The sequence below is a fragment of the Onychostruthus taczanowskii genome, unplaced genomic scaffold, assembly GCF_017590055.1.
Source record: "Onychostruthus taczanowskii isolate IOZ18803 unplaced genomic scaffold, ASM1759005v1 scaffold204, whole genome shotgun sequence".
Lineage (NCBI taxonomy): Eukaryota > Metazoa > Chordata > Aves > Passeriformes > Passeridae > Onychostruthus > Onychostruthus taczanowskii.
In genome coordinates, this window is record NW_024499285.1 from 207,403 (window position 1) to 228,425 (window position 21,023).

General features: G+C 43.9%; 1 protein-coding gene across 2 annotated transcripts in view; it reads left to right on the forward strand.

Moving 5' to 3' along the window:
* Window positions 1-12,644, forward strand: part of UNC13B (unc-13 homolog B) — a 208,263-nt gene extending 195,619 nt beyond the window's left edge. The window contains exons 35-41 of one of the 2 annotated variants that reach the window (XM_041403854.1): window positions 1,565-1,645; window positions 2,108-2,255; window positions 5,623-5,679; window positions 8,163-8,255; window positions 9,330-9,489; window positions 10,665-10,960; window positions 11,284-12,644. In XM_041403854.1, the coding sequence (XP_041259788.1) occupies window positions 1,565-1,645; window positions 2,108-2,255; window positions 5,623-5,679; window positions 8,163-8,255; window positions 9,330-9,489; window positions 10,665-10,950 (825 nt within the window). In that variant the 3' untranslated portion in view covers window positions 10,951-10,960; window positions 11,284-12,644. Of the gene's footprint in view, window positions 1-1,564; window positions 1,646-2,107; window positions 2,256-5,622; window positions 5,680-8,162; window positions 8,256-9,329; window positions 9,490-10,664 lie in introns of both variants that reach the window. The other variant, XM_041403855.1, reaches the window with a different exon arrangement.
* Window positions 12,645-21,023: the final 8,379 nt, after the last annotated feature.

Here is a 21,023-nt window from a genome sequence, read left to right on the forward strand (position 1 = left end):
GTAGCTCTGCCTTGGGAGCACAGCTGCCCTGACTAAACTGGCCTTTCCCATGAATGTGGCCTTGGGCTCTGTCTGATTTTGCTCTTAATCTGACTGTGAGATAGAAAAGAACACTTTACCCTCCGTGCACTGAAGTCTCTGTGTACTGAAGTGTGAAGCCACATCATCTTCAATTGAATTACCCCCAGCTCACAAAGAAGAAGGAGGAGAGTTATTGCTCCCCTCAGGACAGCATATCACAACAGAAGGCACACTGCAGCTCACCAAGTGCTGTGCCCCTGCACACAGTCCCCAGACCAGTGACATCCTGTGTGGGGGAAGAGGCGCATTGAGGCACATCTCTGCTACTCAAGAAGGCAGGGTGTGAACTTATCTGAGAAACTGACAGCTTGAGAGGCATCTTCTGTGCAGTTCAAGGCTTCACTGTGTAAAGTTGATAGCTAGATGTCTGTGAGAAGTGTGGCAAATGCCTTATGGCTGCCCCTAAACTGTAGAGAGCCCTGTCTCCATCAGGCAGGAGGTGGATTGCAGTGGATAATGAATGGGTACAGCATCAGGCAGTGTGAAGAATCAGCAAGCTGCAAGATAGCCAGCAGGTTTGTTCCTGTGAAACCCACACATGATGCTGCACACTAGGTGTGCTTTACACAGAGGCAGTTTAGCAGATGTGTCTCCTGGGAAGTGTCTAGGGGGACCTGTGACATGTTTAAAGTAGGGATAAAGCCTTTGCCTGTGTAGGCCTGATTGGCCTACATCTTTTTTATGAATGCTTTGGAGCCTAGCCTGAAGTCAACTGGCCTGACTCTCCAGCTGCTCAGTTAGAATATGGATTTGTGCAAAGTTTTGAGTTCCTAACATACACTGTTTTCCCCTGAGATCTAGACTAAGCATCAGAGAGAAAGAGCTTAGTGAAATGCCAAAGGATGGCACATCCTTGTAGTCAGCCAGGACTCTAACAGAGATGTGCTTCCACTGCAGAAAAGGGAATTCTTTCCCAAATGATTACTGGCTTTTCGCTTTTAGAGTTGGTGGGTCTTAACAGCAACAATATCTTCTTTTAGCAAACCTATTTCCTTTTGTTTTTCTTCTTCTACACAAATGATGGAATGAATTAGTGACTTTTGTAGTTGGAAGAGTTTAAAAAATCCACAAACAACAGATATGTAACAACTTTCACTAATGCCTAATACTCAGAATTCCTTGATATAGGTGGTATTTGGAGAATTTTGTTGTGGCTTTTCTAGAGTGACAGTGTTGTCAGGTAGGCTTCTGTTAGGGTTTTCTTGAGAGATAAACTGTGATTTTAAATTGTTGCTTACCTTTGTTCAGTTCTTTCCTTATTTATGTCTTCTGTGCTTGCAAGAAAGAGACAAAATTAGTTTATTTCCAAATTAAGCTGTAATAAACAACTTTTAGATACTCCATTAAACATTCCTTGAACAGCTGAATTAATGCTGCCACCACATAGATACAGCGTGAATCTGGAGAAAGTGGTGATGCTGGGGACTCCTTTTCCTTTAGCCTCTGACAGCACACTCATGTCAAATACAATGGTTGTTTGCAGGATCATATGGTGAGAGAAGAAACCAGGAGCCTCACCCCAAAGCAGTGTGCTGTTCTGGACCTGGCACTGGATACAATCAAAGTAAGTGATGCCATTTCTATTTCTGCCATCTTCAAGTCCTCTTTGGGGGACAGTGCCTGTCCTGGTTTGGGAGATGGCAGGAGTTTGTCCCTTGTAACCAAATCCATCCTCAAGTCCTCTTTGGGAGGACAGTGCCTGTCCTGGTTTGGGAGATGGCAGGAGTTTGTCCCTGCTGTCACAGTGGTAAAGGCTCTAAGTGAATACTGCCATGCATGTGTACACCTGAAGAGGTTCAGGGCACTGGCGTGCTGGGAGTCAGCATATTCATATTTAAGTGCTTTGGAAGAAGAATGCCATGAGCAGTTGGTATCAGCTGGTCTGAGAGCTGAGTTTCCAGTACAGACAGAAGCTGTCTTGTGAATTTTTCCAGCTGTTTCCTATCAGTACACACAACTGCATATACACACTGGCTGCTGGTTGCAATTCTTACTCAGTGCCTTTCCTGTTTCTTTTTACTCTTAGCAATATTTCCATGCTGGTGGAAATGGTCTGAAGAAAACCTTCTTGGAGAAAAGTCCAGACCTACAGTCACTTCGATATGCTCTCTCCCTCTACACTCAGACCACAGACACTCTCATCAAAACGTTTGTCCAGTCTCAGACAGCTCAGGGTAAGATTCTTTTGTGTTGGCAGGGTTCAGTGAAGCTCTTGGCTCTGCTCATAATTTCTCTCCCTTTTACTGCCAGTTTGTAGAGTGCTTTTGGCAGTAACGTTTCTGAAAGTGTGACAGTTCAGAGCTTGTGAAACTGGAAAAGAGGGAAAGGGGATTATTTGCCGCTCCATGACTACATTTGGGGAGAGCAGAAACATGTGAAACATAAGGCCTGGGGTGTTTGTGGTCTTTTTTTCTCTGCAGTCCTCACTTAACAGTCACGTTTCATGAATTAATGTGGGTGGGTGGCTTAAGCAAAATTTGATGTTACTGTACTGAGGCTTGTGCGATGGTGTGAGGCACCATTTCAGCAAGACACCACTGCAGAAACCTGTCAGTGCCTGTGTCACAGGCCAGCTGTGCGTGTGGCACAACCCGTGTGGCCCTGACAAAGGCTGAGTGACAGCTGTGTGATGAGTCACAGAGCTACAGGCTGCCTGTAAAGGGAGAAGTCTCTTAGGTGAGCAACAAATGCACTGTTTTGTCTGCAGCCAGTACAGGGTATGCAGGAGCTAGATGATTACAGATTACCACAACATATTAATAAGCTGCTGGGATGGGTCACCAAACTGTTTGGTGACTCTCTGAGAAGCCTTATGGCTTAGTGGAGCTGTTTCATTGAATGTGGAGGGGTAAACAGTTAATTTCATTGCTTTCATGTGAACATCTCCATATTATTGTACAGAATAATTTGGTCTCTAGTAAAGGATGATCACAGGCTGACTGTGAATGTCACTATTCTCAGTAAGGGGAGACAGATGCTACAAAGGGCTGGGTCTAAACAAAAACTGGTATTTTTGTGTTTTCAGGCTGTTTAATTAAAAGCCTTGCATTAAGCTACTTCATCCCAGCAACAAAGTCATACAGCTCCCTGGCATGTCTTTCTGCAATCTTTTTGCATGGGATCCTTTTTCTTTCAATCCTTCCAAGCCTAAGAGAGCTGGCAACCCCACAGACTGTACTAACTCTGCCAGCAGGTCATCACACCAAGCCCCAGGATCAAGGGGAAAGCACTCCCTAGCTCACATACATTCCATTGTGTGTAAATGAGGCTGCTTGATACTGGCATTCCCCTAGCAGTGTAGATAGTTCACAGATTCTGTGAGCAAAACAGGGTTTGTTTCTAAAGAGGAAAGTTTAGTTTCATTTTGGTGGGTTGAGTCATCAAGAGGAGACTCAGAGGGGACCTGAAACTACCTGGAAGGAGGTTGTGAGGTGCAAGTTGGTCTTTTTTGCCATGTCTCAAGTGAAAGGATGAGAGGAAATGGCCTGAAATTGTGCCAGGAGAGGTTCAGGTCAGATATTAGAATTTATTTTTTCATTGAAGAGGTGGTTAGACATTGAAATAATTTGCCCAGGGAGGTGGTGGAGAAGTGTACAATCTCTAGAAGTGTACAAGAGGTGTCTGAATGTGGCAATTGGGGACATAGTTTAGGGATGATTATGGTGATGCTGGATTAACGTTGGATTAACAGTTGGACTAGATGACATTGCAGGTCTCTTCCAGCCGTGATGGCTCTGTGATTCTGTGATCTCTGCCTATAGCAGCACAGTCTAGTCTTCCTTATGTTGAAACATACTGCATTAAAATGCTGAAATTAAATAAAAACTCAGTACCTTTGAGAGAATGATCCTGCAGCTGTGTCCCAGCAGAGCAACGATGACATCCAGTGGCCAGACAGGTCAAAGACTGCTGCATCCACTGGGGACTCTGGGAGGCTGGCTGTTGCCATCACTTACACAAACCACATTTTAATGAGGAACTTGAGTGCACGCTTGAGTGAGTGCTAACAATCTTTGATGTTCCATGCACATATTTCCCATTATATATCCAAACTATAAATTAATTGAAGCTAGTTTTTCATGTGGATACTGTTAAATTACTGTTAAAGTGTTAAATAAATGCTGAGCTAAGATATCAGAAAGTGTGCAGCACTGATATCCTGCAGTCCGTACTACAGTCTGGAGTACTTAAAATTAGAGAAAGAAAAGTGCTCCATTGAAGACACAAAAGTGACAAATTCAAAGATGGTATGAGAAGGCAGCTTCATGCAATGTGTGATTTGACTGTAATACTTCACTGAGGGCAAGTATTTAGCCAAAACACAAAGATAATGGAACAGTATCATTACCCCTCAGAAGTGGGAATATACAGGGCTGCTACAGAAGTGGGTGCATGGGTATTTATGTATTTTTTAAGAAGCTTACAAAGAATGAAGCTCTGGCTTTAGGGCATCTATGCACATGTTATGATGTCATCAATTTAAACTCAAAGCTGACTGATGACATTTCTTTGTGACTTATTCTAAACCACTGTTGGGAACAAGTACTGGGCAGCTGGCCACTGATCCAAATCAGTATCTTGTACATTAGTAGGCTTGAGAATTTTGAACCCTGTTTGGGGAATAAAAGATTTGTGCCATGCCACCTAATATCTGCAGAATCTGTGCTGGGATGTGTCTGAGAAAGGCATGACTGATCTCTTCCCTATGCCGACAGGACCTGAGGGAACGGCCTGAAGTTGTGTCAGAAGAGGTGGATATCAGGGAAAGGTTCTTCCCCAGAGGGTGGTAGGCCAGTGGCTCCCCAGGGAAGTGCTCACATCACCATGCCTGTCTGAGTTCAAGAAATGTTTGGACAATGCTCTCAGGTGGAAGATGTCACTCTTAGGATGGTCCTGTGCAGGGCCAGGAGCTGAACTCAGTGATCCACTTCCAACTCTGCGTATTCTGTGACTGACTCCCTCCCAGCATTGGAACTAAAGAAGGATATTAGTTGCTTACCCTTCTCATTAACCACGGCTAGTAGATGGGTTTAGGGAACTGCACACAGGTTGGAGGGACAGAAGGGACAGCACTACTATTTACAGCTCACATCTGCTTACCAGAGCTTTGTGACTGAGGTTTCCTTTGCATAAGTGCCACAATCCCCTGGGAGGACATGGCTTCATGCAGTATCATTTAAATGCTCTTCGCTTCTCTTACTTCCTGCTCAGTGGTTGCACCTTCCAGTTTGTGAGGCACCTACTGCTTTCATTTCATTACTGAGTAGGCTTTTATGGCACTATGCTGCTAAATGTTTGCTCTGCAGATTGGATTGGGGCTGCAGTTTAGTTATGCCAGCACAAATTCTGTTCTGTTTTAACCCAGACTATGCCTTACTTGCCTTGCTCTCCAAATCCTGGTGCAGAAGATCTAGGAGGATATTTTGTCTGTTAAGAACTAGAATATTTGCCTTGTGTTTAAGTGACATTGCTAATTGTGTTGTAATTCATACTCTTCTCTCTTTATCCTGCTTGCTTTCTTGCCTTTTGAACATGTCTCAGTGCATGATGGGAAAGGTATAAGGTTTACCGCTAATGAGGACATTCTTCCTGATAAGGGTATGTTCAAGATTAATGTTGTTACCATAACAACATTACCCAGCTGCCTTGCTTTTGACATCATCTTGCCCATGCTCAGAAACCTTTTCCAGAGTCCCATTCCCTGTAGTTCCCTTGTAGAAGTGAACTTCCACTGAATGCTTGCATCCCACAGACTGAGCCACAGTTGTGTGGTTTAGAAGTCTGTACCTTGCCTGAGAACCTGTTCCCACGCTTGAGATTTATTCACGGGATGTGAAAGCTGTCTTGAAAATGGACTGTTTTTTGGGAGATGCTGCAGACTTGTTCCCCTTCCCTTTACCACGGGGTGCGTGTTTCAAGTCCTGGGCTTGCATGCGTGTGGTCTGCTGAGAAGGGCTACTGTAATACATGGGAATGTTGGATATGCACTCAAGGTTATGGCTAAGCTTGAACCAGCTGGCTTGAAGGGGGGTTATCTAAAGGTCTGGATACCCAGGAGACCCCTACATACTAAGTCTTGCAGTGTTTCATCTCTGAATTTATTTTTTGCTGTCCAAAGTCTTTTTGTTATCTCAGATGAAACACATCTATAACCCTTTGCACGAGCTCAATTCTGCAGTTTCACCTTTCAGCATTGCAATACCAGTGAGGCTTTCATGTCAAGAATTAAATGTGCTTTTCACTAAACATACAAGTATGTGTACACACACAGTTACACATGCTCAGAATATTTTTGTTTGCCATCTTCAGAGTAGTTTTTTGTCTGAAAATTTCAGTTCACAGAACAAGATTTTTATATGAAAAGACAAGAATGAAGGTAGGAAAAAACTGTAATATGAGTTTTGTCTTCTTCAAAGGTAGTGGAATGATTCTGCTCTTATTCTTCTGAGGCATCAGCATCTCCTTTATAACCTACTAGTTGCACTAAAGATTGATAAAGACCTGAATGTTTGGTGGCTGATATTTCTGTGGATATGGCCATTACATACTGTTGGTAATTCTGCCTCTTCCTGTGGAAAATGCCAACAATGAAGTGACAGACCCACACCAGCAGATGGATCAGGTCAATAATTAAGCCTACCAGTTTTAAAGCTCTGTGCTTATATACAGAAAAAAAGCAATATTGCCCTTTTAAGCAGGAAGGAAAGAGTATGTTCAAGGCCATATTTGTTACACCCTAAAGATTGTTCAATGTGCTCAGGTCAAGAATGACAACCTACCCTGAAGTAGTAATTTGAGGTTCTGTTTTGGTTTCTCAGATGCTTTTGCTGATATATTAATGTGACTCACTGCCTACAGTTTTGTGGCATGTAATTTTCCTCAGAGAATTGCACAGGTCGGCACTCAACCTCTTGGTCTGCTGCAGACCATTCTTGTGGAAGTTGACTTGTTAGATCAGTCTAATCAAAATGTTTGTGTAATGGTGTCCTTCAATCTCCTTATGTAGAATTTCAAACAGATCAGTTTTTCACTTAGTAATGTATCTTACCCTCAAATTTGACTGCTATTCATAGGTATTCAATTACCCTCTAGATATCTCAATTACAGCAGCATTGCTAATTGTCAACCTGAGATCAGGCAATTATCAAAGAGAAAGTCAGAAAAATATCACTCTCTTACCAAAACTTGATTTTCATTTTGCAAAGCAGTAGTTTTCTGTAATTTACGTGACAACTTTATTGCTCAGAAAAATGTCATTTCCACATATTACATGATGATAATTGTGATTAAAAGTTTAAAAGTTGAAAAAAATAATAAAATATGAATTGTAATGTTCATGAGATCTCCCTCTTTTATGAACATGTTCTCTTTTCCCTCTGAAACTACATCTTGTTTTCTCTCTGGCTAATTGATAAAAGAGAAATAAGTATGCAAATTGTGAGTGCTTCTCTCTCATCATTTTTGATGCACAACAAAGAAGTGGTTCTGATCATCTTCCAAAGGGACACAGATAAACAGTCAGGATAACAATTTTTAGGTGATGTACAACATGCAGGAAGGTTCTTGTAGGGTGAGACTGCACTATGGCTCTGTGCAAATCACTAATGCCTTTTTTTTTTCTTTCCTATATTTCCTCTGTTGTGTGATGTCCTCTCCTCCTTTTTATTTTTACTGTTGAATTTTTTTGTCCTCCCTTCTTCCCTGAGCAGACAGGAATGCCAGTGCCCACCACTGGAATGCCTGCATGTGTACACAGTAGCTTGGCAGGAACCTCTGAAAAATCCTTGCTCCCTGTGAAGGTCCACTGTTGAGGTCTTTTAAATTCTTTAAAAACCTTCACTGGTGTTGTCAATAGGATGCAATCTTTGTTGGAGTGGAAGAAGTGTTGGTGTTCATGTGTGTTGGGCATGTGAGCCTGATGCTATCTTGCACTACCCTGACATTCTCAGTGCTGACTGAAAAGCTGGCTCTGGGAGGTGTGCTGTGAAAACACCACATTGTCTTCCTGAGGCCATGAAGACCTGTGCCAATAACCAGTAATTCATGTGTGCATGGGGGGGGTGTCCATTTCCTTCCAACAGGCTCCGGTGTGGATGATCCTGTGGGAGAAGTGTCCATCCAGATCGACCTGTACACCCACCCAGGAACAGGGGAGCACAAGGTCACGGTGAAAGGTATGGCAAAGCACGTGCTGTGCTCAGGCTCGCTGGGGCAGATCTCCAGCTGGCAGTCAGGATATTTCTGTGTTAGCTCGTGGGATCTCAGGCCAGAATTGTTTTCTCTGTTTCACATCAGGGACACGTAGGGAAACAGCAAATGAGCTTGTCCAGCCAGTGACATGGCAGTGCACAGCCCGGTTGTTTATTGGCAGCAATGTGTGCAAGTAAACAAAAATCAGATGATGGCTCTCGCCAGGCGCCACAGTTTAGTCTGTGCTGCAGAGAACGGGGCAGGCTGATCTTGCGAAACTGCTCAGTGTACACCCAGAGATCACAGAGGCCCTGAGAGTTCAGAGGCTCCTCTCCCCAATCTTGAAGTCCACACTGGTCCCTAACAGCCACTCTGGAAATAACCAAAGCAGTGATTCATCCCAGGGTTCCTTTTCCTCCTTCATCTCCTTCACTTGAATACAGCATACTTAACTACTTCAATTTCCTCTGAAGATTTATATAAACAGTTCTTCAGGCCTCTCTTCTGGTTAAATCTACACTGAAGTGCAAAAGCTGTTTTTCAGACCTATTTCCTCTGCTTCAGTATGTTCCCTGCAGTGACCTGAGACAGAATGAGAATTAAAAGCTCATAATTCTGGATCCTGAAAGCACACATAGCTCATGGGCTTTGTTTTTCTTACCTGCAGTCCTATTTTCCTTTTCAACAGAGACTTTAATATTTGCCTCTAAAATGCCCCTTTTTTTCCTTATCCCAGACATAATGGTGATGTAATCATGGAACTGTCAGGGCAGCCTGCCCGGAGCTGGAGGAATGCCTGTTTTCTTGGGCTTATTTCTTGACAATCTGTATGGGAGAAGTTACATGCTAGTGCAAACTTAAATTCCCTTCACAGAACTTAAACTAGATCAAAAAAGCATATCCTTGCATTACAAGAAAGTCCTGTCCATATGTGTTGTGACACTGTCATGTTATGAGTTAGAAACAAGAAATTGAAAGCAGGGCAGAGCTGAAGGATGTCCAGAGCAAAAAAATACGAATGAGTATTTGCTGTAAACCAGGTTGTGACTCTTTTGCAGTTGTGGCAGCCAACGACCTGAAGTGGCAGACATCTGGCATGTTCCGTCCATTTGTTGAAATCACCATGATTGGGCCCCACCAGAGTGACAAGAAGAGGAAGTTCACAACCAAGTCAAAGAGCAACAACTGGGCTCCAAAATACAATGAAACATTTCATTTGTAAGTCTGAAAAATATCCTGATCTGGATCTGGCATGGCAAGTGCAGATGCAGAGGGACAGATAGGGTTGTCCAGTGTACCCAGACAGTCTGTACAGGCCAAGAAGAGTACATGAACCAGTAGCTTGGTCCTGTCTTTGATGTCTTGGCAGAAAAGCTGGATTATGGAAGTTTTTGCTGCTGGTGGGATGCGGAGGTTTGTTCCATACCAGCAGTGTCCTTTGGCCACCTTCTGAAATGCTCTGTGTGTGTCTTATGAACACATTTTACTGTGCTCTGTCATTTTAATGAACTTTTTATTTTTTATTGGTAGACTTGAGGCTAAAAGTTCATTTTTATTTATTTCTTAATCTTAATGTGTGTTTTTATCCCAACTTGACCTGTGGGACATGCTTTTGGAACTTGTTTCCAAGGATACAGCCCATGGAATTGGTAGCAAGTTGCACTGCTCAAATTGCTGTGTTTCTCAGCATTGAGTATTGATCTCTTCTTATTTCATTTTCTTTCATTATTGCAAGGACATATTCCTTCTTGGGAGGCTTAACCGAAGGAGCTGCAGGCTTGAACTCTCTCAGCTGTACATATAAAAATGAAATGAGGACAGCTGACCAGAAAAAGGCTATAAACGTCTGGGGGAGAAGGGAGAGAAGGGAGTGTTCATATAATTGTTCTGTTCTCTGAGGAAAGGCAGGCTTCCTCTAAGTGAAGAGATTTTGTTCCTTTTATTCTTTCAATTTTAGAAACATCAGAAGGGTTGGGGATTTATTTTTATTAGCTTTCACATTAATGGAAGGTCCTGAATCTTTAACAAAGACTTCATCTAATTAAAATAGTAATTCTGAAATGAAGCCATCCTTAGCAGAAGCAGAAATGTTTAAAGTCATCTGAGTTGAAAATCTATTAGCATGGCTTTAATGTTTCCCCCTCCTCTCATTTCACAGTTTAACACACATACAAGCACACACAAGTTGCAAAGGCAGTTTGAAAGAGGTTGCTTGTTTTTTCCTCTTCAGTAACTGGGTTAATGCCCACATGCTGCAGGTTTTACTTCTCTCCTTCTGACCAGGGTTTTCTGTAGAAAGGAGTTTTCTGTGACTTATCATAGTCCTCCAGTCAGCTGCTGGCACCTTTGTTTGCAGTCCAGACACTGTAAGTGAACTTGTGTGTGTTTTTCAGCATCCTGGGGAATGAAGATGGCCCCGATGCCTACGAGCTCCAAGTCTGTGTGAAGGATTACTGCTTTGCCCGGGAGGACCGGGTTCTGGGGATAGCAGTGATGCAGCTCAGAGACATAGCAGACAAAGGAAGCTGTGCTTGCTGGTGCCCCCTCGGGCGCAGGATTCACATGGATGAGACTGGACTCACAATCCTGAGGATTCTCTCTCAGAGAACCAATGATGAAGTTGCCAAGGAATTTGTGAAGCTGAAGTCTGAGTCCCGCTCCACAGAGGAAGGCACCTGAGCTGAGCTGTGTAATGTTCCCTTTCCTCTTCTGCCTTGTGCCAATATGTGCAAGTGTTCAACAATTCTTTTATTCATTGCAAAAGGTTTTTTTTCATGTTGTCTTTGTCAGCTCCGATAGCGCACGTGTGCTGTATAGGAAACAAATCCATCAATCTGATGTGAATTATTTATTTTTTAGTAGCTGGGTAAGACACCGTAGAGAATGAGACAATCTCTTCTTATTTAACATGTAAATTCTGCTTTGTGTATATAAATTATTTTATATTGGAGGCTGGAATTGCTGGGTTTTGTTGATATGCAGCACTGTGATTTTATCCTCTGAATTTGGCAGGCATTAAAAAGGTTCTGCGTAATCACACTACGATGCAAACACAACTGTGTGGAAATTGGGAGGAGATGATTTGGGGCGGTTTGACAAAGCACAGTTATCTCTCATTGAATTCACGTACTGTGGAGCTGCCTGGGGATCTTCTGACACAGATTATGCCAACGTGACATGTAGACACCTCAACATGTGCTCAAAGAAGAAGAGGTGCAGATGGCTCTGAAGATGCACGCCGAATGAACGCATGTCCACGTTCATGGAGGTGCTGCTGTGAGCGCGGGCCAGACCGGGGCCACAAGCCCGGGGTGGGGCCTGAGATCTCCTCGCCAAAAGCTGCAAAGGCAGCGCACCAGGAGCAGGCTGCAGCTGTAATTAGGTGGTGTGTCTCGGAGAATACAAATCCCCACGTGCTGCTGGGAGTCCCTGGCGGCCGTGGGAGTGCTGGAAGCTGCGCGGCTCCGTAAGGCGCGCTCGGGCTGCCGTGACCGACGCGGTCGGGAAGGGATCAGCGTTAGAATCGTAGAGTTAGAGCCATTACAGATCACATGGCTGCTATGTGCTTTTTCCACTTCAATATTCTTTTGTTAGTGTTTGACAGAGGATTGGATAATTTAATATTGCAGGCTTTCTGTAGCATTTTATTACCCTGGAGTAGCTAAGACCATTCCTCACTATGAGCCCAGAAATGGTGGCTTGCTTGGGAGAGAGGAAAACACCTCCCCTCTGCAAGCCTTCAGTCTGGAGTGCTGGTCAAGGGGCAGCACGTGCATTTGCTTCTGATCTTGGAGATGCTGTTGGCCGTGCTGTGGTTGATCAATGCTGGTTGTCATTAATCTTATAATACCATTGAAATATTTTTGCACTGTCTTAAAGAAGCATCCTGCTTTTGTTTTCTTAAAAAACAAAACTGTCCTGAGCAAAGTAATTGCAGGGAGGTCAGAATTTCTGGCTGAAAATTCGTGAGCAGGAAGGTATGGAATGATGATTGCACCTGAGGCATGTTTGTTGGAGGGTTTTTATTGGGGATATTTTTGCTTTTCCAGCTGCCCTTGTGCTCTGGAAAGTGCAGCTGGAACAAGCCAGTCCTTGCCCATAAAGTACTGTAATACTGTCAATAAATTCAAGGACTGCATATTGAATGACTTTTTTTTTTCCTTTCTATTTTCTCTGACACTTCTGTAGCTGTATGATGTGACTCCTGTATTTCATGGGCCTGCTTGTAGAGTTCTGAGATAGCACATCTGCTTTGTTCTTGTCCATGGTGTGTTATAATAATGCTCTTCAAAACTCCACACTATTTGTCATGATTTTGAATCATTGTACGTGCCATTGTTATGAGAACTGTTAGTATGGTCTTTAATAAACTCTTTTAGCAGCATTTGGAGTCTGTTGGAGTGTAACTGTGATAGGGTTTCCTAAACCATGGAGGGCAGAACCACTGCTGCATCTTTGGAAATTACTCAGGTTTAGGATGTAGGTTTCTTCAGTGCTTTAGATGCCTAGCAAGGAGTATGAGTCAGACAACTCCCCCCTCCTCCATGGTGCCTCTGTCTGGGACATCTTTCCCTGAAGTCCTTGGCTTCTGATAATACTCTTGAGACATCACGGAAAAGCATAAAAAATAGCTTACATTTTTTCTACTGTCTAGCCTTTAAGTCACATTTCCTTTGTACTCAGTATAGTCTCCTGAAAGTGCTGAGTGGAAATACTCAGACAAGGCAGTTGGATACTTTGCAAATAACAGATGAAGAAAAATAATTATATACCAAACTTGATTCATAACTTTCAGCCTCTAGTGAACATTAATACTCTCTAGATGGCATGCACAGGAGATGAAAGAGTAAGCCTTCTTGATGTCAAGTAAATTACTGCCCCTCCTCATTTTTTGGGGATTCTGCCAATTTCCAGCAGACAAGGTCAGATAACTCAGACACTCATATTTCATGATAACGTGGGTCTCTGAATTTCTGTGATCTGAAATGCTATTTTTTTCCTTGGTTAGCATATGCTTAGCAACAAAGTCACTTGGGAGGCAGTCCTGAAAAGCAGAGGAATCAGGGAACATTGGATATTCTTTAAGAAGTAAATCTTAAGGCACAAGGCACAGGAGTAGGGCATCTCCATGTGCCAAAAGATGAGCCAGCAGGGAAGAAGACCAGCCTGGCTGCACAGAAAGCTTGGGCTGGAACTTGGAGAAGAAAGGGAAGTTTCTGACTTCCGGAAGAAGTGTCAGCTTGGGACAGCAGCAAGGACTTGTAATTGTGAAATTATGCAGGGGGAACATTAAAAGGGCCAGAGCCCAACTAAGACTTAAATCTGGCTACTGCCATATAAAACAGTTTGTACAAATATATGAGCAACAAAAGGAGGGCTAAGGACAAGCTCTGTCCTATATTGGGTGTGGTGGGAAACATAGCAACAAAGGATAAGAAAGGCTGAGGTGCTTTATGCCTTCTTTGCCTCAGTCTGTAATAGCAACCCCAGTTGTTCTCAGGGTACACAGCCCTGTGAGCTGGAAGACAGGGATGGGGAGCAGAATGAAGCCCCCATGATCCAAAAGGAAATAAATGGTCAGTGACCTGCTGCAGCACTTGGATGCACACAGGTCTGTGGGCCAGCTGGGATCCACCCAAGGGTACTGAGGGAGCTGCTGGAAGTGCTCCCCAGACCTCTTCCCATCATTTCCCAGCAGCCCTGGCTCACCAGGGAGGTTCCAGCTCAGTGGAGGCTGGGAAAAACAATGCCCATCTACCAGCAGGGCCAAAAGAAAGATCCAGGGAGCTACAGGCCTGGCAGCCTGACCTCGGTGCTGTGGAAGGTCATGGGGCAGATCATGCTGAGTGCCATCGTGGACACACACAGCAAACCAGGGGATCAGGCCCAGCCAGCATGGGTTTGTGAAAGGAAGGTCCTGCTTGACCCCCCTGACCCCTCCTGTGACAAGGTACCCATGTAGTGAGTGAGGGAAAGGCTGGGAATGTGTCTACTTGGACTTCAGCAAAGCCTTTGGCACCATCTCCCACAGCATCTCCTGGAGAAATCTGGCTGCTCATGGATGCACTTCACTGGGTGAAAACTGCTTGGATGGCCAGGCCCAGGGAGTGGTGGTGAATGGTGCTGCATCCAGTTGGTGGCTGGTCACCAGAGGTGTCCCCAGAGGTCATTGCTGGGCCCAGTCCTGTTTAATATCTTTCCTGGGGTCAGTTTTGGGCATCTTATTACAGGAAAGACTTGGAGGTGCTGGAATGAGTCCAGAGAAGGGCAAGGAGCTGGGGAAGGGTTTGGAGCACAAGTTCCGCCAGGAGCAGCTGAGGGAGCTGAGGGTGTTTATCCTGGACAAAAGGAGGCTCAGGGAGGATATTATGCCTCTCTACAGTGACCTGAAAGGAGGCTGGAGACAGGTCAGTCTCTTTACAAAAGGAGGCTCAGGGAGGACATTATGCCTCTCTACAGTGACCTGAAAGGAGGCTGGAGACAGGTCAGTCTCTTCTCCCAGGTAAGAAGTAACAAGGGAATGGCATCAGGTTGCCTCAGGGAAGGTTTAGGTTTGATACTAATAAAAATTTTTGTCACTGAAAGGGTTGTCAAGCAGTGGAACAGGCTGTCCAGGGACGTGGTGGAGTGAACATCCCTAAAGGTATTTAAAAGATGTGTAGATTTGGCCCTTGGGTACATTGTATAATGGTGGAGTTGGCAATGCTGGGTTAATGGTTGAACTTGATGATCTTAAAGGTCTTTTCCTACTAAAATTATGCTATGGTTCTACAACTATCATGTAACTCAGCTAACTTAAGTACAACTCAAAATCCTGCCTTTGTCATGGGGAAGTTGCTGAAGTTGGTGGCATATCCTGAAATGTGTGTAGTTTAAAGCATGACTTTAAAGCCCCAATTTAATACCTGAATTCAGGTGGTTCACAGGTTTTTAACTCATCAGAATTCCCGCTTGTCATCACTTCAGCAAGTGCTGCAGTAGAGAGAGGCCAATACAGGACAATATAAAGGAAAAAAGTGTGGCCTGTAACCATGGAGAAGAGACCTGGACAGGGCAAGAGGTCTGGCTTTTACAAGAGAGCCCAGAACCCAGCTCTGCTGAAGGTACTGCTTATCCATCAGTCTACCACTTCTCTTGCCATCCAAGCTTGAGAGATTTTTAATCATAGCATCAGTTTCCACAAGCATCACTTGTAACATGTTTATCTAAAATTGTTGGCCCATCTTGCTTCATTTCTTGGGTTTACAGTAATTGTGATGCTTTGAAATTTTCCTTTCTGCCTGAAGAACCTTGCAGTCTACAAACAGGCTTCTGCTGCTACCTATGGCAACAATACTGTGGTGTGCACATGAATGGCTTTACTCTGAGCATTCCTCAAAATAACAGCTGTGTACAGGACATACACTGTAGGTATCATACATGTAATAACAAATAAATTAACAAATAGAATACTTATTTTATAAATATCTATATGCTGGTGTACCAGGGTGGGTAATGGCTGCCTTTAGTTGGAAAAGTCTGTTCCAGGAGCACTGTGGGAAAGACGACAGGGAGTGGTAAGTGGCTGCTGCTCCATGCAGGAATCATCTGCAGGATGCAGTGACACCAACTTTCAGCAGCACAGGAGGGAGGTGAGAGCTGCGTGCTGAAAGCAGGTGAGTGAATTCTGCCACTGTTCTCACAGTTCTTGCCCAGGAGCTTTCTGTGAGGCCTGTCACTGGTTTCAGACCACGAACCTTGCCTCCAAGAGTGGGTACTGTCCAGAGCAGAGAAAATACAAGGTTAACTTAATGATGTTTCCTTCTGATGCTCTTTGTGCTGCTGGTGATTTTTAACTACAGAGCTGTTCCTGACTCTATGATTCCTCTCTAATAAAGTCTAAACTATCTGTTTCCTATCCCTCTTAGTGCTGTTCCTTGGATTTACAAGTTATTCTAGAACACGACCCATCTTTTATTTTGCACATGATTCCAACTAATTAATTTGACATCCTCCGTTATTTTTTTCAAAGAGATGCTAAATTGCTTGTCCTCCTGACAATGGAGATATTGTAGATCTTTATCTTATCCCACCCTAGTCATTGCTCTTTAGGGTGGCAGAGTCCTGGTTTCTTTTTTCCCAAACCTTTGATAGTCTTTTTCCTTCTTTGAACCTTTCCCATTTAAAGGATCATTTCTGAGCTGTGAGGACCAGGAATATGAGGACCAGAACAGCATCCACCATGCAAAATGTGGACCAGCTTCCAGGAGGAAGCCTTTTGAGGATAAGAGTTTTCGCCTGTCTTAACAGCAATGGTCAGTAGTTAAAAAAACACTTTCATTTTTCATCAGAGGATGCTGTCAGGCTGCTGGGAGGAGCAGAGATGGTGCCAGACCTTCCCAGTGACACAGAGACCTTTTGCAGGATCCCAAAAGAGGAAGCTGAAGAGGTTGCTGCAACTTGGGAAGTCAGCCTGAGAAAGAAAGAGGTCACCCTGAGGAGAACTGGTGAATGATTGAGATCTTTTGACAATCCTTTCATTTCTAAGACTTCTAATATTTTAAAATAGTAAATAATTTTGTGGGAATAGAGAGAAAGAAAACAAGCCTGGTTTTTGGATTTCAGAGACTTTTTGATCTTTGGGAAATCACCCTCAAAGCTGTGGCTAACTTGGGTCTGTGATGTCATCAGAAAACTTTGCTGGAGGAGTGAGATAACTGGACTCAAAGGGATGGTGTGTGCTTGTGGGCACATGGTGAGGATAAAAGGCCCATACAGGAAAGGATGTTGTGTTTCTGGGTGTGTGATGGATGAGAGCACAGACACAAGGGCAGGAGTGGGAAGGGTGGTTTTTCAGCCTTCCTGGAAGAGATTAGCAAATTGATGGATGGAGATAAGTAGACTGGGAGTGACCAGCTGAGAAGGCAATAGAACACTTGAAATGTGGGATTCCGTTTCTGGACGGCATCAGGGAGGGAGTAGGCAGTGAAATGGCAGTGGATAGGTCAGGCTGTTTGTGGGATTTCCTCCAGACATGTCATCTTCCTCCTTTTCTGCTCTTATGCTCTCATTTCCTCCCTTCTGGAGAAGTCTCTGGACGTGGCTCTGTGAACATCTGCAGCAGCCTAATGAGGCTGGCAGTATTCCCTGGAGCTTGGTGGAGCATTCACTGTGGGTCTGAGCCCTTCCTGGGGGTTGTGGTACATAATCCCTCAGAGTCCTCTTTTGAACTAGGAGTGTGGACGCTGGAGGATTTTTTTCAGAATCTCATTTTTCTGGTATTTTATCTTCTAAGTTGTTGCCTGAGATTATGTCCAGAATAGAGAAATGTAGAAATATTTGTTCTTGCAGTAATGTTTTTTATCACAGTAAAGTCTCCTTGAGTAACACTGTCATCCTCACTAGACTTTGTTCTGCTACACCAGGCAAGAGCTGGGTTTTTGCACATAAGCAGTTCTCTCCATTTCCAGTCCCATGTGCAAAACTTCTTTTTGTTTCTCTAATGTACAGCCTCTCTAGCACAACCTTCCCCTAGCTTTAAGAAGCACTTCTCATTATCAATCCCTGACTTTGTGGACTTCTAGTATTTCTCTGCCCATTTCTATTATGTCACCCCATAATCTTTTCATCAGAAATTCCCATTTCACATTGTATTCAATGGGGTTTTTTTGAGTCCATCCAGATTTGAGCTTTCAGATATGTACCTAGAAATTAAGTTTGCTCATCTACAATGTGTGGGAAGATTCAGCTGGCTCACAAATGACACTGAATGCCTCTTACTATCATGTATTTGTTCCTGCAAGCAGCCACTGCTGCCATGTCATCTCAGAAATAATGGAGCCCATTTTCAGAAATGTACACCTTGAACAGGTTAGTGTTGAGAAATCACTGATTAGAGCCAGGATTAAGCTGCTTCTGCACATTCTAGTTCTGCCAAATCCATGTTGCATCTCTGTTCTCTTTCCATCCTTCCTTTTACTGTTCTTCAAGACGTCTAAAGTTCTGAATGCTGCTCAAGCCAGCTGCAAAAGTCAGAAGTCACATGGACATGGCATATATAGTTTTGACAAGAGCTCCACCTTCACAGACGAATACACCCTCTCTGCCTTCAGTTCCACGTGTCAGTGTTACCAGAAGTGTAGCATGGAAGTGATCCTTCCCTGTGGATCAGGGGAATTTGAGCCCTCTGAACTTCTAATGACCATAGCACAGTATATTCTATTTCCTTGTTGTCTGTTTCGGGCTGTTTCTTTCTCTGTGGGTGATGTCTGAGGCCAAGTCCTTTTGTGGGGCTTTTTTTCATCTGCCTGTCCTTGCCCACCTTCTTCCTGACCAAGAGCATGTGACAGAAAGGACACCAGGTTCCCTTTGAAACCTGTCCCTCAGTCACCGTGACCGCAAAAGAGGCTTTAGACCCAGCAGAGTCCCCAGGAACTGCCTCACACCAAAACACCAAGGAAACCCTCCAGCATCACACCAGCAAGCTCAAAATCTCAAGGAACCATGATGACTTATGAGGAGAGAGCAAGCCAGAACCACAGCACTGCAACCACCTCTGCAAACTCCTCTCTTCTGAAAGTGTCCAAGTCAGAGCGGGGCAGAAGAGCAGGCAGGTGACCTGTGCCTCTAATCCAGACCCTGGTGACATCTGTCATTCAACCTGGGGACCTCCATCACCACAATCCTGCACAACACTGAGCAACAGCAAGTTTGTCAGATGCTTGAGCTGATTCTTTTGCACATTTTGCGTGTTGCAAAAGACGCTGAGAATCAGAGCAGCTGTGCTCTGGGAAAGAAGAGCGATGGTTTTTGGCAGCCAGCAAGGTGACAAGGAGAAGTCTGGAAGTGTAACATAGATTATTTCAGTACAATATAAAACACTTTGTGACAAATAATGAAACATATGGAAAGTTCAATGAATACCACATAACATTTGGGCCTCCAAGCACTCAGGATATCCACAGGCCTGCAATACTCATCACAAACCGTGTTGAAGACTTCTTCCAGTCCAGTAATTGTTTCACTTTGGGACAAAGGCATTAGCTCCAAGTTCTGCCATGACAAAGTATATAGTGCTCAGTACTCGATCTATGCACCTCAAAGAATCTTTGTATTTTCCTCTGTTTCCTTGGCAAGATTAACTCAGATGGACTTTAACCTGTTTTTATTTATCTTTACTTGATTTTGTTTTGTGAAGTCTTTATGAAGTCAGGTTGTTGTTTCAGAAATCAACAACCCTTTATTAATCCTTACATATCAACTACAGGTAACGATTCACTGGACAATAGTGCTTTTATAAGTTACTCTTTCTAGTATTTTTGCTTCTTATTGGAACTAAACCCAGAATAACACCTCCGCTTATCATCTCTGTGACTGCAGTGACAAAACCTGTCAGCTGTCACATCTGGTAGTGCCATGATTAATAGAAGCTATTCACCAGTTGCTGAGATGCTGTTTTCCTGTAATGATAACTGTCAGCCAAAAAGATTTTCATCTATTTTCCATAATTCTGATAATGTGAGAGCACCAACCCTGTGAATGAGCCTACAGGCATCTGAATTAACCTAATTCCGCAAAGAAAGAAGTGCTCCCACTGCCTGCTGAGACTCTTTTTGTCTCTTCTTCCCCACCCTCTGCCCTTGAGATGCTCTTTCTCAAGGCTCCCTCATGACCCACTGGTGTTCAGCAAACTAAGGAACATAAGCCTTGTCTGTCAACATCTCCAGAAGCAGAAAATACAATTTACAGTGATTTGCCTCCTTCCTAATCACAGTCAGAGGTGCAGAGAGGTGTATGGCTTTGGCAGCTGGAAGGGGTGATGAAGTTAAAAAGCCTCCTTTAATTTAAGTTGTTGATAAACACGGTCAGTTTATCCTTCTCTGGAGCACAGCAGCTTGTCAGGCTGCAGGTCCTTATTTGGAATTATTTTCATGTGCCTGGAGTCAAGCCTAGGTCATCAGTTTCATCAAAGGAGGAGATTTCTGAGGATGACCATCACAGATGCAATGAAAACACAATAGAAACCAAGGTTTTCTCTCAAAGCTTGGCAGCAGCAATAGCTTATTCCCCTGAGTGTATTTGTGTCTTTGAGTGTGTGTGTGTGTGTGTGTGTGTGGTTTGAAGACATAAATACCCTCTGTGTTTCAGTAAAGTTCCATGCTCACTTTTGAAACATTTTCCAACAAACCCACACAGCCTTTTACAAGTACCCTCAATCCCCACGTGCTAGAGATGTGAAGCTTTTGGGGTATTTTCCTCCTTGCCTTTCTTCTCCCCACTGGAAGTAGCAAAAAAGCCATGAGCAGAAGTGGGAGACCGTGGCCAGTGCTGTGTATGAAGCCTCTGATTCCTGCAAGCCACCCTTTTCTGACAACACCTGATAGCACTGCAGAGCAACCCTCACACGTTTTTCTGCAGGTGGGAGCTTGTACTCCAGCCTTGATCCTGGAAGCAGGAAAAACAATATCTCGTTCTTTCACTTAGAGCCCAAATGGGCTAAACTCCTGCTATAATTCCCCAAATGCAGGAGGTTGTGAAGGCTTCAGTCACCAGGTGAGTGCTGCACATTATCAAACCTGAAAGAGACAAATTATGAAAGATATTATAGCAAAATCCTTGTCAGAGGAAGTTTTGCTTCACAGATTTGTAGCCCCAGTGACTTTATTTTTGGGGGGAGTGCTCTTGAAAAGGGGAAAACATGAGTGTGTCAACCCCAGGATAACAAACCAAACCCCTCCCACTGGGTCAGCTCGCAACCTCATATGTTCGAATGG